General features: G+C 35.9%; 2 protein-coding genes across 2 annotated transcripts; both read left to right on the forward strand.

Annotated features, from left to right (window-relative positions):
* Nucleotides 1–3,716: 3,716 nt before the first annotated feature.
* On the forward strand, nt 3,717–7,334 carry LOTGIDRAFT_171400 (hypothetical protein; the record flags this gene model as incomplete). Its single annotated transcript, XM_009047595.1, has 3 exons — nt 3,717–4,316; nt 4,455–4,629; nt 7,252–7,334. The coding sequence occupies 3 exons, from the start codon at nt 3,717–3,719 to the stop codon at nt 7,332–7,334; spliced, it is 858 nt and encodes a 285-aa protein (XP_009045843.1).
* A 1,555-nt stretch (nt 7,335–8,889) lies between these two features.
* Nucleotides 8,890–16,091, forward strand: LOTGIDRAFT_171401 (hypothetical protein; the record flags this gene model as incomplete). Its single annotated transcript, XM_009047596.1, has 4 exons — nt 8,890–9,686; nt 13,022–13,080; nt 13,307–13,651; nt 13,972–16,091. The coding sequence occupies 4 exons, from the start codon at nt 8,890–8,892 to the stop codon at nt 16,089–16,091; spliced, it is 3,321 nt and encodes a 1,106-aa protein (XP_009045844.1).
* Nucleotides 16,092–20,297: the final 4,206 nt, after the last annotated feature.

The following is a 20,297-nucleotide window of genomic DNA, read 5'->3' on the forward strand; positions in this document are numbered from 1 at the left end:
TTGATTTAAACTGATTTAAGTAAGTATTTATAGGGAGTTTAGGTCTTTAGGTTTTTGTGAAAGAATTTATAAAATGTAGGGTGTTTAGGTTTTTTTAGTGTAAGAATTTATGAATTGTAGGATGTTCAGGTCTTTTGGTGTAAGAATTTATGAAATGTAGGGAGTTTAAGTCTTTTTTGGGAGCTTATAGATTGGTCGCATTTTCCCCATGAAATGAAATGGAATGGGGAATCCCCGTGCGACCAATCTATAAGCTCTAACACTACTAGTTTGAATTCAATGATATATATATTTACTGCCAGTTATTTATGCTGAGTAATTCCACAAATTTTTTTAAAATCAATATCAATAACCCAAAATCATCAAATTATTAAATCACACAACTCTAATATCAAGCTTTACCTTCATTATGCGTACTGTAAATATTTTCAAGTTAGATTATCATTTGTCTGTCGGCTTCATGTCTGAAGTTTATGTCTTTGTTTCTGTATAGTATGCCGTGTTTAAGCGCATGGAAATCCAGGATGAGAACCCAATGATTTTTGTATATCTGAAGCAAAATAAGTTTTTGGAGCGTGAGCGATAATCATTTTTATCCTATAACTTTAAAACCTTTTCCTTTCCTTTCTTCTAATCTCCTGTTTAGCAGTTCTCTTATTACTTGTAATTCTTTCAACTCGTCTGATTGTTTCACTGCGTCGCTTATACTGTTTCCCGCTTGCGTGATTGAGCTGACTGCTTTCGCTGCGGTTGAAATGAGTGATTTGTTGTTTGAAACAAAGCTAGCTACTTTTGGAATTATTGTTTTACCTAGAGAAAATAATGAAGAAAAGATACCGTCACCCGAATAATCTTCGAATCTGTGTTGTTCGTGTTTTAGAATTAAACTCATCCTATTTTCAAATGAGTTAATTTAACGAAGAAATTGTGTTTCCAAAAAAGAGTTATCTCCCTTTTCTAGACTAAAAATAACATTACTTAAAACGAGGCTATTAAAAATGTTGTTATTTATATATAAGGGTATATTTAATATGCTTTTTTGATGTAATGTAGGAAATTGATTGAAGGTGTTTATGGTGTATGAAATGTAGGGAGTTTAGGGTGTAAGTATTTATAGGGAGTTTAGGTCTTTAGGTTTTTGTGAAAGAATTTATAAAATGTAGGGTGTTTAGGTTTTTTTAGTGTAAGAATTTATGAATTGTAGGATGTTTAGGTCTTTTGGTGTAAGAATTTATGAAATTAGGAAGTTTAAGTCTTTTTTTGGGAGCTTATAGATTGGTCGCATTTTCCCCATGAAATGAAATGGAATGGGGAATCCCCGTGCGACCAATCTATAAGCTCTAACGCTACTAGTTTGAATTCAATGATATATATATTTACTGCCAGTTATTTATGCTGAGTAATTCCACAAATTTTTTTAAAATCAATATCAATAACCCAAAATCATCAAATTATTAAATCACACAACTCTAATATCAAGGACAAAAAATTGTTAAGAGTGAAATCGTTGTCAACCAAATTTTGACACGTCTTTCATAAGTCAAGGGCAATAACTCAAAAACCGTTCATCGAAAGATTGTCAAATTTTAGCTTGTCCAAGATCTCATTAATATAAATGATCACACCAAATTTCATTCAAATCAAATAAAAAATGTCTACAGCCAATAGGCCCTCCATTTAACCCCATTGGATTATCAGATTGCAAACTTTCCAATGGGATCAATGACAAATCTAAACTCGGACACCCCACTTCTTTCTTTGTTACACATTATAATGTGGGCATATAAAAAGGGAAGAAGCCATGAAGAAGAAAGGCAGGTAATAACAGAACAACAACATTGAGGCTAATCCAATAGCAATGAATGATCCTTAACTGAAAACAAGCAAAAAAAATATATAAGATCTAACGATTAGATTCTTGTAATATAGATAAGTGGACATCTTTCCAGCTGTGCCTTAATTTATCAATTTAGCAAAAGATGCTTATAGTTCTAATGACATTGCACACCCTATTGTACAATCTCACCTTGTCGATGTTTTTGTAGATGGTTTGATAGAGGACAATATTGCTTGACGGTAAATTCCAAACAAATGAACTAACATAAAGGAAGCTTCTTTGTAGTAACCGTGATGACATTCCAATGGAGGTTAATGTCCTTCCACAAACACCTGTGGATAAAGTCAAAAAGCGAAATTTAAGGTTGTCTATGGGGTGTCTTTCATAGATTTTTTTTGTACAAAGTTTAACAGATCTAGACTAACATTGGCAAATCTTAAACAACAAATAATGGAATTTTCTTATGACATTCACATATGTACTTTGAGTTATTCAAAAGTTAAAAAAAAAAACAAAGCCAGAGATCTACTCCAGACAACCTTTCCCTACCATTCCTGCAGAGAAAAACCTAATCCGATCCAGAAGAAGTCAACCAAAACCATGCTCCTTGGCTACATTCTTTCAAAAAGGCTTCAGATCATCACATATATCATCGTGTGTGATTTTGTTTGCAGAAATAAGTTATGATCATGAAGTCTTGTGTGTGAAAAAATGTTTTCAAAATGAATACCCAGCCAAAACTGCATATTTCACACATTATCCCAAATGATCATCTGTCAAACCTAGCATGTGGTTTTTAAGTGAATGTAAAATGCTGCACTTTCAATTTTGTAGATACAGTGTACTCTGTGATATCCGACATCTGAATATTCCAACATTCTGCGTAATCTGACATTTTTTTCTGGTACTGCTTAATTTCCTTCTTAGGCTAGTATAAATATACTCTGAGTACTCTGTGTATTCCGAATTACAACACTAATCAGTGGTCCCGTCACAGAAAGATAGCTTGCAAGGCAAGATAACATACGCCCACTGGCAGCTGTCAGAAATGATAAAACAGTATGAATTTTAATATTTAGAATTCAATGCAATACATATTTATTGACAGTTATTTATGCTGAGAAATTCCACCAAATTTTAAAAAATCAATATCAATAACCCAAATACTTCAAATTATCTCATCAATATACATGACCATGGTTCATTAAAGTCAATTGAAAACTAGTCTCTAATGTGTTCACAAACAAATTTTGACGCGTTTTTCTAAGTTGAGCCTTTCATCAAAATATTCAAATTCGAACTTGTCCAAGATCTCATCAATATAAATGACCACACCAAATTTCATTAAAATCAGTTGAAAACTTTAGTCTCTATTGTGTTCACAAACACATTTTGACGCGTTTTTCCTAAGTCATGGGCAATAACTCAAAAACCCTGTCTTCCATCGACCTCTACCACCTACCAATCGCCGACCACCAACCAACCCATCCAGCTATATCCCACCCCATCGCCGACCTACCTACAACACAGCCTACCAATCAAGAGGTAACCATCGACCTGAGTCTTTGAGTTGGATAGTTTTATCCGTCCAGCAATGAAAACATCATCTGTCGACGCGAATATTAGATCCCTCAATCGGACATGGCTCTCTAAGGTTACGCAGGTCCTGATCGAACATTACCAAACCACACTTCAAGAGCAGCTGACCACCATTCGTACCAAGTCTTTATCATCACCTGCCGTCGACCGCATCGTTTCTCATGCCCTGTCCTGGGCCCGTCGCTCCTATGGGAAACGTCTCACTCAAGCTGTAATCTCCAAATTCTACCAAACAATCAACGAAACAAAAACCAGAGTAAACATATCTCTACCAACTGAAATGGACACTACACCTGCACCATCTAAAGCCACCACACTGCCGAACCAAACCCCTAAACGAGCCCGAAGTTCACCTACTCCTAGTCCAGCAGACATTGGTAAACGCTCTCGTAGAGAGGGCACACCCCTTCTCTTTTCACTTTCAGACTCGTCTTCCCCTTCCACACCATCTGAATCTTCACCACGTGATCCAGGATCCGCCAACCTTTCTTCCTTCTGTGCGTTTTTGGACCAGCAAACCACCCCTCAGTCTCCATCCAAGTCGAGACGTGTATCCAGACCTTCCCCTCCTCGAACCAGATCCCAGTCTGTTCCCAATGCTACAATTCTAACAACTACCAAACCAGTACCAATCACACCGTCGACGACCATTATATCCGCTACCAAACCGTATTATCACCAAACCAAGGACAAATCATTATGGAAACTACCTGCTCTAAAGAAATCTACCCTAATAATTGGATCATCCAACCTGAATCGAATTACCAAAACCAGTTCAGACACCGAAATACATTCTTACCCCGGTGCCCAAATCCATCACATACAGTCAATCCTGGAATCATACGACCATGATCCCAAACCTACTACCATTATTCTTCATGTAGGCCTCAACAACCGTGATCAGATACCAAAGACCTCCTTAAACCAAGCCCAGAAATTAATCGCCACAGCCAACAAAACCTTCCCAAACTCCAAGATCCTCTTCACATGTAAACCCATTTCAAATAAAATCTCGAAGAAAGCACAACAGAACCTCAGAACTCTCAACAACATGATGATGGAGTCCAGTATCAACAGCGCAACAATCTTACCACCCTACGAAGAAGAATTCGAAACAGTTGATAATCTTCATTGGTCTCCAGAAACAGCAAACAGCATCTATTTGTTTTGGATACACCAGCTTCAAGCATCGAGTAAGTCTTTAAACTAATTACTGGGGATAAAAATACTGAGAGGCCACCGCTAGGCCAAACTGTAGTTAACTTGAGCCGTAAAATTCTCACACCCCTTCAGTATTCAATCTTAGACCGTGGACTTAAGTTTATTCCCACACCAAAGATAGCTAACTTGAATTATCTCCGACCATCCATTGAACGATTTCAACGAAATCTTAGCTGCACATATTTTTTTCGAAACCACCCCCCACGTGGTGCTAGAACAATGTTTATTCCTAAATCCACGTGCACACCCCCTCAGGCCGCCATTCATCCTGAAATATTGAAAGCATTTGCGAGTATGAATAGCCAAACAGTGAACCTTTCCATAACACACGAAAAGCCTAATCTCACACGAGTGGAACATGAAGCGTTAAACTTACTTAAGAAAGACGATAGCATTGTTATTAAAAAGAGTGACAAAGGTTCATGTTGTGTCATAGGGAGGATTACGTTTCAGAAGCAGAGAATCAACTGAATAATCCTAAACATTATGCCATTTTACCGAAACCAATTTTCAAAGAATCTGCTAACATGATTAATAATATTCTTGCCGATTTAGTCAAAACTAGTTATCTCAAACAGAAACAATATGACTATCTGTCTGCCAAACCTGATTGTCGCGAGAGACATTTGTACACTTTGCCTAAAATCCATAAGAATCCAACCAAGGAGTGGTTTATCTCGAATAAAATCCCTAAAGGCCGCCCGATTATATCTGACTGTGGTAGTGAGTCATATGCAGTGTCAGAATACATTGATCATTTCTTACTACCTCTAGCATGCCAACATCGCGCCTACCTTAAAGACACAACCGATTTTGTCAATAAAATAAAAAATCTTCGAGTCCCCTCTAATGCTATTTTAATTTCTATCGACGTTTCTTCTATGTATACCAATATCGATAACACTACTGGTTTAACGGCAGTTCGTAAAGCTTTTAATAGAAACCCAGATCCAAACAGACCCGACGATGCAATTCTACAACTTTTAGAGATTTGTCTTAGTCGAAACGATTTCACATTTAATGGTAAAACATATTTACAAACTTCAGGGACAGCAATGGGCAATGTTCAGTATTGAGCCTACCAATGGGGAACCAAACTTGGATTATCTGCCCCTGAAGATGGCGCCACCAACTAGGGTCCCGGAAGTCGACCGTGCGCTTTAGTAATATTGTTTGACAGCTACAGAACTCAGATTACGACATGCCTAAAACTTGTTGTTGTGTTCCTGGATGTTCAAATAAAGATGTGGATTGTTGCTGTGAAAAGGCGGAAATCACTGAAGGGAGATGAGGTGAGAGCTTACTTCGTCCAGCGTAGTTTGCAGAGATTTCGTCGAATTTACATCCTCCAGCAAGTGTTTTCATTTGCTTTATTAGATAAGTTTTCTTTTTAATGTTTGAAATATTTGTCATTGTGATATGTCTAGATATTCTTCGGAAGCCACTTGACACTAGTACGGCTACGGTCTGACTCAGTGACTGAGTCTTATTTACATCATAGAACTGTATGTCAGACTACTGACAGTAGGCTATACAGTTCTATGTTTACATTATGACTCCCATTTCGTCTATCTATGGCTATGGCCTGGGTTGATAAAAATGCCAACTAGTGCTGATTTTAAAGTAGTCCTAACTAACAAGTATAATTTTTGAATATGATTTTACAAAAAAGAATTTTCAGTTTAAAATTTTGTTTTGGGGGGGATTTTGTGTATTTCAAATCAGACCTAAATTCTGGGACAAATGGCATGCAACTAAAAATTATATTTTGAATATGCATGGAAAAATAGACAAAAGTTCACTATAGTAGAGTTGACTATCTCTCAAGTTTATGCCTTTTCCTTATCATGATAGGCTCAAATTCAAAATGTATTGCATTGATATAGATATTGGCCTAAGATGTGTTAACATGCATACTTTTCTTTCTTCAGTTTTGTCTATAATAACAGGGCTTTTCTATGATTTTTAGAAAGAATTTTTACTTTTAGATTTTTTTAAAAAACTTTATAGCATCCATTTCAATTATTTACTTTTGGAATAGGAATATTTTGACAAAACAAAACTGTAGGAAAAGCCCTGAATCTGAATTTTTGGAAATCATTTTTGTTCTGTTCTGCTTGTTTCTTTTCTTTTTTTCATGTTATTCCTGTTAGACTTCTGGGTAAAGGCTGTAGTTAAAAATACAGGTAAATTATTATTTTTTTCCTAAATCGTTGAATTTTCTTAATAGCCATTGTTTTGATTACTGATTTTTTTACTGTTCTACATGAGAAAATATGCATGGAAGAGCTCATTTGAGCATCGCCTTTCGGATGTGATGGTTATATCTAAACAATGGCAAAAAAACTAAAACGTATTGTTTTTCTCATGCTCTCTTTCTGTGAGTGGTATTGGGGTCACATGTTATGGACAGATGTACTTCTGGACATCCATTTCCATAATGCTTTTTAAAATGTTTTTGTTTACAACTGATTGTGTTTGTATATATTGAAAATTATTGCTGCTGAGAACACAAATACTTGCGCAATGACATGTGCTTGTTCATTTTTACAAGTAACCTTCTACTTATACATATTTTATTTTTATGGTTACAGGCATACTTCCTTTGAGACATCAATGCAAAGGCCCCAAGATATTTTTAGCAGCTTTTACAATATTGAGATCATACAGCGCTTAGTTGAAGTGGAATTACAGAAAACACAGATGTCTGAATGAAAATTGGAATGGTACAAAATAATGTCCCAAATACACATTAGAAGATTAGAAATTCTAAGAATACCAGTTTACAATCACTTCAATTTTCTGAATGAAAAATGAATTGATTGGTAATTATATCATTAGCCAGACAAATCTGGCCATACCAAGGTTCTCGGACATGACATATAGGATTATCATATGATATTACCACAAGTAGGACCAGACATCAAATGTCACTATCCACTATCTTCAAATGACAAAATCAAAATTTCTAAGAACTTTTGGTATCTATACAAAGTTGAACTTTAAGAGTTCATAAAGTCATTACCAGCTATTTTACAAACTTGTTTGTTTTGGTACCCTGTATAGCACAGGGACTTAATATAATATCTGGTAATGTTTTTATAGTTCAACTTTGTATGGATACCGAAGGTTTATAATTTTGGCACATTGTGAAGAGTTTTTTTTTAAAAAAAAACAGGTTCAATTCCAATAAAAGGTGACATTAGATGGCTTTCTCTACCAGTGATGATATCACACCAATACCAATATATTATAGAAATTGGTAAGACCTGATTTGTCAGGCTAGATGATAATAAACTATTTATTTACACAATATTCTGATGTACAATTTGTTAGAATCTATGCACAAGTACATGTGTATGAAATGGACAGACTATGTTGCTGTAATACAATCCAATCAAATTGCTTGATACAATAATAGTGGCTATTGCAGTCAATGTAAAATTACACAGTTTGTCATAGCTTGACATTATGAACATGATTGACATTTTTCATTTTAGTACAGCTATTTCTAGCCAATTTAAAATGAAGTAAATAAAACAAATTTGTGATTATGTAACAAAACTGAGATCCTCCCGTATTCAGATTTTGTAGGTTAATATGTCATTGCCTACGGCGCTTTGGATCATGAAATTGGTATAGAAATTAATAGCCCATGAATTAGAACTCGTGGCTATTATTTAATGGTCATTCATATTCAAAGTTATTCAAAAGAGTACTAGTTCAATGGTTATTTTTTTTAAGTACCAATATTAAAAGATTAACAGATTAACATTCCTGTCGATTGACGTATACAGTCGAGAGTATAAATATTAGAAGACTGCTCTCTGTCTTTAGTACTTAACAGGAAACGTTATTACTCATACGGTCTTATCTTTGGCTACCTTTAAGACTATTAGGCATTCGATATTACTCTCGACTAGAAATTACTCTTGAATTATACTTGCTGATTTTGTACTTGAACACAACGTGAAGTCTATTATATAAAGATATTTAAAAACTGCTATTAACCTTCTTTTACGGACAAGGACCACCAGCACTAGATACGGCCATCGCAAAAAGGGGATATCGACACACTTTGTCATATACCTATCTTTTCTGGTGCGAGTGACCAGGATTCTGAACGGGCAAGAAGATCAAGGAACTAGGAAAACAGAAGGAACAGAAGAGGAAACGCACTCCTATCGGTAAGTTAATTTTGTTTCACTGTCCATTGAGCATAATCCGAGAACATGTCAACAGAAGAAGAAACCTCATTCTTCCACACTTTATCAGACCAATTAAGTAGGCTTACAAATTCAATATCGACTAATGGGGTGGTAACAATAATAGACTCTTTTGAGGGGGATCCCAAAGCCTTTAGGGAATGGACGAGATCCATTGAAAAGTATGCAGTGTTAGCATCCATTCCAACTGAGAGAATGAAATTGATCGCTTATCAAACGAGTAAAGGGGTGGTGTCTAATTTTATTAGGCGCTATCTCGATACCCATCCCACAGCAGATTGGCCTACGCTAAAGGATGAACTCTCGGCGCTTTTTGCAGAAGTAACTGATGCACAACATGCTTTCGCGTTACTCCGAAAAGTTAAACAAAATCATAATGAAAATGTACAATGTTTTGGTGAGCGACTTTTGGTATTAGCGGCGGAAGCATATTCAGGAACATCGTCGTTAGAAATAGAAAGGCAACTTGTAGGGTTCTTTGTTGACGGATTAAAAGAAAATTATTTAAAATTGAAAATTCTACGGGAAAATCCCAAAACTTTGCAATTAGCGGTGACCTTAGCCATGGGTGAGCAAAATTTGAGAACACAGTTCGCTTTAAGAACAGGAAGTAGTTACCCGCGTAACGAAGATAGTTCTAGCCGAGACGAACCCATGGAGGTTGACCATTTCCGACCCAGGAAATGCAGAATTTGCTATAGACATGGACATGAGGCAAAAGATTGCCGACGAAAACCTAACAATAGACATGTTAACAGTGCGGACTCATTTAAGGAATCCCGTCCTCCAATTAAATGTTGGAGGTGCGGTAAATTAGGTCATAAACAAGTCGATTGCAAAGTTCGACTAAATTCGGGAAACCATTAGCCTCTCCTCGTAAACCGGCTAACGAGGAGAGAAAGAAAGTATTTTCAACAAATAAACCTATTTCCAACAAAAATTGTAAGTCAAAACGAAATTCTAAAAATAAGAAAATTTTTGAAGTAAACTTGGCAGGTAATCCAAGTACATGCTTGGTAAAATTTGAAAAACAATACTATAGAGCATTAATTGATTCCGGTGCAGAAGTGTCTTTGATGCACAGGCGCGTTTACCAAAATTTAAAATATAAACCTAAGCTCAAAAAGGAAAATGTAATTCTACGTTCCGTAAGCGGACAATCCTTAATTATTGATGGAAGTACCGATTTCGAATTTAAAATAGGAAACAAAGAAATGAAGCATAAACTCTTTATTGTATCTTCTATGAATAGAAATTTGATATTAGGAAGAGACTTTCTAGCCGAGAAGAATGTGAGGATATATTTCGACCTCAAATGCCTGAGGATCTATGGAACGTATGTTCCCCTACAACATGACATTCGTATTTCATCCCTTGTACGGTTGACTGAAAACGTTGTTTTACATCCTCAAAGTAGTTGTATGAGTGTAGGAAGGGCAAAATGTTTAAACCCGAATTCGCCCATGCTACAAATACAAGGAACCGATTCTGGTTTCGTGAGCACACAACCAGGAATAGTGGTTGCAAATGCACTAGTTGCAGCAGTAAATGTTGAACGAAACAATGGACGTATGCCCATTACAATAGTAAATAATACTAACAAAACTATGACCTTAAAGAGAGGTTGCTTAATAGGTCAAATAGACCCTGTCAATCATAACGACGTAAGTGAATTAATCCCATCTTTAGATGTAAACCAGGTTAGTAATGAACAACCTAAGGACTGTTTTAAAGATATAAAAATACCAAACAATCATCGGTCACGCCTAATGAATATATTTACTAAATATAGAGATATATTCGCCTCGAGCGATACCGAACTTGGACAGACAGATACTGTCAAAATGAAGATTGATGTCGGTGATCACCCACCCATAAAAATAAGGCCATATAGGACACCACTAAATAAAACAAAAATTGTTGACAAAGCGATTGATGATATGCTAGGTGCAGGGATAATTGCACATTCCTCATCCCCGTATGCATTCCCTATTGTAGTTGTAGACAAGAAAGATGGAGGGAGGCGTTTTTGTGTTGATTACAGAGCATTGAATAAAATCACCAAAATCAACTCTTACCCTCTCCCATTAATCGACGATCTATTAGCACAATTAAATGCATCTTCGGTGTACAGCCTCGTTGATTTACGAGCAGGTTACTGGCAGGTGCAGATGCATGCAGATGACAAAGAAAAAACTGCATTTACATGTCATCGAGGTTTATTTCATTTCAATGTCATGCCTTTTGGTTTGGTTAATGCACCCGGAGTATTCATGCAATTAGTTGGTCGAGTATTAGAAGGCCTCAGTGATTTTGCAGTCGCTTATCTTGACGACATTTTGATATTCTCAAAAACACAAGAAGATCACTTTAAACATATAAAGTTAGTTTTTGATAGATTAAGACAACATAACCTAAAGCTCAAGGCCAGTAAATGTTCATTCATGCAAGAAGAGACGAAATATTTAGGTTTTACTATTACTAAGAGTGGTATTTCGGCTGACCCAGATAAAGTAAGAGCGTTAAAAGCTATGACTCCTCCCACCACAGTCACCGAGACTCGTTCTTTTATTGGCGGGATGAGTTATTATAGAAGACTTATACCAAATTTTAGTAAGATTGCAGAACCATTAATACATTTAACTAAGAAATTTGCTAGATTTAATTGGACAACAGAATGTCAACTTGCGTTTGACTTCTTAAAAAATAGTCTTACTACTATACCGTTTTTAGGTTATCCGAACTCTAATCTTCCATACGTTTTATACACGGATGCAAGTGACACTTGCATAGGTGCATGTTTAGCACAAGTTATAGATGGAGTCGAAACTCCAATTTACTTTTTAAGTCATAAATTAAGTTCAACACAGGTTAAATATAGTACCGTGTTAAAAGAATGTTACGCTATACATTATAGCTTGCAAAAACTTGACTATTATTTGCATAATGCGGAATTTATTATTAGAACCGATCATCAACCATTAAAGTACTTGTTAGAATCACCGTTTCAAAATAAACAAATTCAACTTTGGGCACTTGGTATACAAGGTTATAATTGTAAAATTGAATACATTCCTGGCAAAAGCAACTCGATAGCAGATCTGCTATCACGAGTGCCAGTAGCAACTTTTGACAATTTAACAGATGACGACGAGGAGATAGAACCTCGATTAAACGACAATGCATTCGAAATAAATGTGATAAATTCTAATAAGGTTGACACAGGTAATTTCGCAGACTGCGATATGAATGATAATGAAAGTTTAAGTGACCCCGAAGATGACCCACTAAAATTAGACCTAGTCAGTGAACAAATAAAAGATGATGAATTACAAAATATTAAGACTGAATTAGAAAAAGGAAACCTTAAACCTGCGGTCAATAATAAATATATAGTTGTTGATGACCTATTATACTATATATCTGATCCAGATGGTGATCTTAATTTAAGTCTCTATGTCCCCAAGCATTTGACGAGTAAAGTCATTAATCAGTATCATGATGAGAATGGACATAGTGGTGTTGACAGATGTTATGCTCTAATTCGTACTAAATACTATTGGAAAGGTTTATATAAACAACTATATAAGTATGTAGAAAACTGTGTCACTTGTCAAGCAAGGTCAACAACTAAAAATAAACCAGACTTAGTTGAAACAGGTATACCACCATATCCAATGGCTAAGATCTCATTGGACCTATCTGGACCTTACCCAACAAGTTTATCAGGAAATAAGTACATCACCAGTTTTGTATGTATGTACTCTGGTTGGATTGAAGCATTTCCAATTCCTGATAAATCGGCACAAAATGTCGCACATTTACTGATTGACGAAATGTTTCCAAGGTTCGGCTGTCCATTAGCTATAGTGACAGACAATGGAACGGAAAATGTAAACAAAGTCATGAAAGAAACGATGCAAACTTTAAATATAAAACATATTTGTACTTCTTATTACAGGCCTCAAAGTAATAGTGTAGTTGAACGAAGTCATCGAACGTTACACGATATCTTGTCTAAACGTTTGAAATCTGACATTTCCACTTGGGACATCCACCTTAACCAGAGTCTTGCAGCTTTGAGATTCAATATAAGCGCTAGCACAAAACAATCTCCATTTACATTACTTTATTGTAGAGATCCAGTGTTACCGTTAGACAATATTCTCAAACATAGACGTAAGTTTTTAGGTGAAGGTAATTTCCATCAGATCGCACTGGAAAATCAACATCGTTCATTCCTACAAGTTTATAAAAATGTCAAAAAGGCTAAGAAAAGACAGGCTAAATATGCAAATAAAAATACTAAGAACATCGAATTTAAAGTTGGTGACCCGGTCTATTATAAGAATTTCTTAAGGAAGAATAAACTTGAAGACCGATGGACACCTTACTATAGAAATTGTCGAAAAAACATCTTCAGTATCGTATAGAATTAAGAGTCAACTCACAGGCAAAACGACCAAAGCTCATGCAGAGCAATTACGGTTGGCTAAAATAGACGAATGGGACATTCCAACTGATGAACAAAGACTTAGACAGGCTAAGTATGTAGAACCCCTCTCTGATTCGAGTTCTGAGGGCTCTGCTTCGGAGTATTCCGAAAACGATGAGTTACCCTTAGCTCAGTTAATCAAAAAGTACAGACGTGTACGTGAAAACTCCTCCAGTGAGAGCGATATACCTCTCATGGAATTAGCTCAAAGGATAAGAGCACAAGATAACGATGTTAGCGACGATAGTAATGTAGAAAGTAAATCGTCGTCAGGTGATGTATCGGATGAGTAATTTCTGGTCCAATCAGGTACGTGTGTTGTGAGTGATGAGAAAGGCGCCTTCTCTGATCTTATATCAATATACTATCTTAGGCCATACAAATTACTATTGCGGTCAAATAACCTAATTATCATTATGGATACAACAACGAGTATATCGTGTATCGAAAATGATGGGAACAAAACATGATTTACCTAATTAAGGCGTAGATATCTAACGCTTATCATGATTTGTGTCCACATGTAACTAAAATTAATTATAATTTTGTTGTAGTTGTTGTTGTTTTAAAGTAAATGGTCCATTATTTTTCAGAGAGAATGCGTTGTATTTGGTTATTATTATTACCTGTTTATGGTATCACTGCGGCAACCAAGGTTTCTCAGAATGTACTCTTTCGACCAGTACATCAGGTATCCACAAGTCGGTCTAAATGGCTCTTGACCCTGGTCCATGATATAACTCCGTTTACGAAGTTCACCAGTGACCTTGCCATTGACATAGGACGTACTTTACTCACTGTAGACGAAATAATGACGAATTATTCTGTAGGGAACAATAGTTTAGAATATGAAAATACGTTTGGCAAATTAAAGATCGAGGTAATAACTCTTCGAGACGAGATAGAAGATCTACTGGATGGTGTGCAAGACTATAGAGCACTGTCCATGAAACATGCTAGGCCAAAAAGAGCTCTTATTCCATTTGTAGGCAAAGCGTTAAGTTGGTTGTTCGGTACTGTCAGTACCGACGATTTAAATGTCATAAGAAGTAATATCGATACGCTAGCTAATAACCAACAAGCTATTCAACATGTAGTTGCTGAAAGCTTGTCTATATTAAATGTATCACGCTTACATATTTCAGAAAATAGGCAACAAGTTAATGTATTATCAGATAGTTTACGAAACTTGGATATCAAGATAAAAAACGTGGTTCGGCAATTTAAAAAGAAACTAGTAAGTTCAGAAGGATTTCTTCATCTATATTTAAGGATGAAGTTAGTTCTTGATGACCTCAAAAACATGTACCTTCGAGCAGAAATGTACGCATCAGAAATCAAACTTCAACTTAACATGCTTTCCTTAGGACATTTGTCACCAAGTGTATTGACTCCCGGAAGTCTCCGCAAACTATTACTCGAAATTCAATCCCACCTACCTCCGAGTGTACGACTTCCGGCAAATCCTAAGAAAAACCTTTGGCATTACTACCGAATTTTAAACTGTGTAACGATAATCGAAAATAATAAGATCATTGTTGTGTTGAATATACCCTTATTAGATTCCGATCGCGTATTTGAAATTTATAAAATTCATAATTTACCATTACCTATGACGAACAAATTAATTTTATCGAAGTCTAAAGCGACCTTTAAAATGGTAGCCTCATATCGGCTCGAGGCTGAGGTCATCGCAGTTAATACTGATAGAACAAAATATGCAATTCTAGATTCTGACGAATTCACTAAATGTTCAGACCCATTGGCTGGATTTTGCCAAATTACAAGTCCTATCTACCCTATTAATTTGTCACAACTCTGTATAGTTGCCTTGTTTACGGAAAATCGAGAGAAGATACGCCAATTATGTAAAGTCTTTATTAAGCCGAACTGTATTTTACCAGTGGCAACATATTTAACAAACGGTATGTGGATGGTTGTCACGCACCGACCAATCCGATTTTCAATTGTATGTCATCAGACTAGTTTCGTACACCAGTCTGTCGTGATACGGCCACCGATACAATCGATCACCTTACCACAATCATGTAAGGCTCAAAATGATTTTCTAGAACTACCCGCACACTTTTCGAACGAAAGTTCATACATGGATTCCACGTCCTTCCCAAACGTGACTGCTATTTTTGAGAAAACAATTCAAGACCTTTGGCAACCTTATATCACCAAATTCGAGAATTACTCACTTACAAAATTACCACCCAAATTAGAACATATTACTGATATCCCAATGAAGGAACTAACGTACGAAATTGAGAATTTACAGAAATTAGAGCATGAAGCTACAGAAAAATGGCCACTTTGGAAAATCGCTGCTATTAGCATAGCAGTAATAACGGGTATTTTGATACTCTTTGTCTTTATAAAATATTGTTTAGTAGGAAGAATGGGGCATAGGTTTCTGTCGGTTCTTCGAACTCGGACTGCTCATGGGCGGGGAAACAAAAGGTCTTCCGATGTGGAGTTGCGCACTATACCTTCCGCTCCAAATGATGAACCAACATCTCGACCTGGTCCTACGGTTCCTCTACTTCCTAACAACATGTACCCGCCAATCCCTAGACCGAGGGATGATCCTCCAACCCCATCTGATGAATCCAGTATTCCTCTACCTAAAGGAAGAATGACCATAGATTATTTATTAAAGTTGGCACAAAGCCGAAATGCTGCCAAAGCCCAAGAATCTACAACGTAATTGACATAATTTTAAAAAAACAAATGTGTAGATCTCTTTATAGTTGAAGACTACAAGTTTAGTTAATGGTGAAACGCATCCTACTTCCTCGAAAATATAACAGACCTATGGTGGAATAAACAACGTAACTTGAGAAACCTACTAACCCAATGGTAGAAGCAACAACCGCAAACCCAAACACCCCAAGAAAGTTTTATGGTGGATATAACTTTTATGGTGGATATATGATGTAACTTTTAATGGTGGATATAACCTTAATGGTGGATATATAATATAACTTTTTATGGTGGATACAAATTTTTATGGTGAATGACATATAGCTCATAGTAGTGTATATAAACAATATAGACTTACCGTCATGCTTTGTGTTTTTTCTGATTATATTGAAGGATTGTTTTTTGTAATGTATTTTTTTCAACTTGTGTTCCTAATAATTATGATGATAAGAATCGACAGGATTGAGGATAAATTAGGAATTTAAAAATGTTTTCTTTTTGGTACCCCAATTTCGTGACCCTCTGCTAAGGGAGGATTGTAACAAAACTGAGATCCTCCCGTATTCAGATTTTGTAGGTTAATATGTCATTGCCTACGGCGCTTTGGATCATGAAATTGGTATAGAAAATAATAGCCCATGAATTAGAACTCGTGGCTATTATTTAATGGTCATTCATATTCAAAGTTATTCAAAAGAGTACTAGTTCAATGGTTATTTTTTTTAAGTACCAATATTAAAAGATTAACAGATTAACATTCCTGTCGATTGACGTATACAGTCGAGAGTATAAATATTAGAAGACTGCTCTCTGTCTTTAGTACTTAACAGGAAACGTTATTACTCATACGGTCTTATCTTTGGCTACCTTTAAGACTATTAGGCATTCGATATTACTCTCGACTAGAAATTACTCTTGAATTATACTTGCTGATTTTGTACTTGAACACAACGTGAAGTCTATTATATAAAGATATTTAAAAACTGCTATTAACCTTCTTTTACGGACAAGGACCACCAGCACTAGATACGGCCATCGCAAAAAGGGGATATCGACACACTTTGTCATAATTATTATAAAACAAAGTTAATTTCTGTACCATACTTTGAATAAAAGTGTCATTCCTGTTGATAGTTTTGAATTTCATATCTTTAAAGGTGTTAACAATGAAAATGCATTCTTGGCATCCTGTGCACCCTGAACATGGAAATAATAAGTCGTGATTTTCTGAAAGATAATACTTTTTATTTGTCTCACAATATTTCAGATATGGCACAGTGTTTGTATTGATGCATTTGTCTTTAGATGAATATGGACACTTCACCTCAATCACTTTATGATTATCCATCAATTCGTCCGGTGAGGAAGCTAGAAACAGACTACCTTTACAAACAAATATTCCACATTGGTCGACTGTATCCTGTGTTTAACAAACTCGTCAATGGCAATTTTTTCAAACTTCTTTCCATAGATAAGAGGAGCAGCTTGTATGTCTTGGAAAGGTTCAGTCATGGAAGTTTCTCAAGGTTTGTTCTATCAGTTGCCTTACATATAGTGGGTACATTTCCAGCAGCACACTCACACTGGGATTCAGCTATAATGCCATCTATGTCAATGTGATACAAAACTTTCTTCTTCATTTCTGCATGACATTCGGATTTGAAAAAATATAAACCGTCAGTAGATGCTATTCTCAGAAAACGATTGGTATAAAGTTTCTTTGAGTCATCATCAAGTTTCTTTTGAAATTGTTCATGGTAACACAGGATAGATTCTAACTTCAGTTATGAAATTTTGGTATCAGTGTTAATGTCTTTGTAAAGATCATAATTAGGAATCTCCATTGAATATTCATTTTCCAATTCGTCGTGTTCAATATCTTTATTTCTGTCAAAAAATTCAAGTCTAAAAAGTAAAACATAAAGATAGTTTTTTTCAAGAACTTTCTAACCCCAGAAACTATTATAATAGGAAAAGGGTAGGGCCCAGAACTACCATCCTACATGAATTGAACTGCCCATTATCATCACAGGAGTTATCCTAAAATTTGAAAGGATTAAATTGAAATTGGAAAATGGTAAGGCCTAGATCAATCACACTACCGCCATCGATAGTCTATTACTACTAATCTAGTCACTAGCCTAGGCCTAGCCTATTAGGCTAGTGTCTTATACCCCTTTCGCACTACAAAAGTAATTCGGTTCTATCGAGTTCTATCCGAATAACTTCCGGCTGCTTTGCACTGGCAAAAAAACTTATTCGGTTATAACCAGAAGTTATCCGGATAGAAAAATCTACCTCAAGAGGTGGATTTCGTCTGGATACGATCCAGATAAGTGGCAGTGCGAAACCAAACAAGAAGTTATCCGGATAAGTTTATCACGTGGGGAGTCATGTGTATAAGCACTTCAAAATGGCTCCTGTTGGCGGGGACGTTATGATATTTGACGGGATTAATAAAGTACACGAATTGTCTAGGAAAAGAATGAATATATATATCGGAAGAGGAAACGGAAAATGCTTTTGTTTTTATTTTCATATTTTTTATTTATAAACAAGGAATTTCAGTCCCATCAACTGTGGGTGCAACCTAGGTCGGAATGGTGGATGAGAGCTGGCATTATTAATCAGAACGAGTTGGCAATAGTTGAAAAAACATGTTTTTTCTCTTCATGCCATCTAATTCATCTTGAATTTTAGTATCGCCCCAGACAGCGAGCATGCAGCAAATTTCGTCGTTGCTCCAATTATAATTGCCAGCCGACATGATGTGTTACTAAAACTAAAAAGTTATCCAGATAACTTGTCTCGGCAGTGCGAAAGCGGCTATCCAGATAGGATTGCAGTGCGAAAGCAATCCGAACTGAATCGAACCGAACTGAATCGGATTTTTCTATTCGGTTATAACCCAATTCAATAATTCAGTTGTGCAGTGCGAAAGGGGTATTTTACAGGTAGACTACTTGATGTTTTTTTTAGATTATCAACACTTTTTTAATTATATTGTCTTTCAATTCACACTACGCAACTGCTAAGAAGTGGAACTGTCGAAGACACCTGACCACTTGCCATGTTTAACTACTTTCGCTTTTTGACAGGACGTATTGATCTAAGCTTATCTAGTTAACAGATGCTAAAAATGATCAAAGAAACTTACGAACCTTTTGATTGAATCCCTCTTTCTTCCAGATACTTTTCCCACTCTAAATTTCAATTCCTTTCTCAGTTTAGTTAAGTCCCGTAGACCATAATCACGCTTCGTCCATTTGCAGCCATTGTTGCAGAACCGCGGGCCCGCAACCGTTGTGCAGTGCGAAAGGGGTATTTTACAGGTAGACTACTTGATGTTTTTTTCAGATTATCAACACTTTTTTAATTATATTGTCTTTCAATTCACACTATGCAACTGCTAAGGAGTGGAACTGTCGAGGACACCTGACCACTTGCCATGTTTAACTACTTTCGCTTTTTGACAGGACGTATTGATCTAAGCTTATCTAGTTAACAGATGCTAAAAATGATCAAAGAAACTTACGAACCTTTCGATTGAATCCCTCTTTCTTCCAGATACTTTTCCCACTCTAGATTTCAATTCCTTTCTCAGTTTAGTTAAGTCCCGTAGACCATAATCACGCTTCGTCCATTTGCATGATCAGCCATTGTTGCAGAACCGCGGGACCGCAATAGCCGTCGCGTCATCTACATCAAGGAACGACAACTCGCGAGTTTGGTTCCCCATTATAAACAAAATCAAATTCCAATTGACTATTATTTATTTCATTTTTGTATTTGTATTTTCAAGAACAAGGGCAATAATTCATATAAGATATTTTTCGATTCTATTGGCTTTCAATAGAGTTCATCCTTTGGTGATAATAAACAATTTCAGCAAGTTTTGTCAAAATCCGTTAAAAATTGTGACTTGTAGAGTGTTTACGAGCTAAAAACAGAACAAGTTTTGAAGAACAAGGGCAATAATTCATATAAAATATTTTTCGATTCTATTGGCTTTCAATAGAGTTCATCCTTTGGTGATAATAAACAATTTCAGCAAGTTTTGTCAAAATCCGTCAAGAATTGTGACTTGTAGAGTGTTTACAAGCTAAAAATCTAACACGTTTTGAAAAACAAGGGCAATAACTCATAAACATTTTTCGATTTTAGATAGGGTTCATCCTTGGGTGATAATAAACAATTTCTGCAAGTTTCG

Source organism: Lottia gigantea (assembly GCF_000327385.1).
Source record: "Lottia gigantea unplaced genomic scaffold LOTGIsca_114, whole genome shotgun sequence".
NCBI classification, from domain to species: Eukaryota; Metazoa; Mollusca; class Gastropoda; family Lottiidae; genus Lottia; species Lottia gigantea.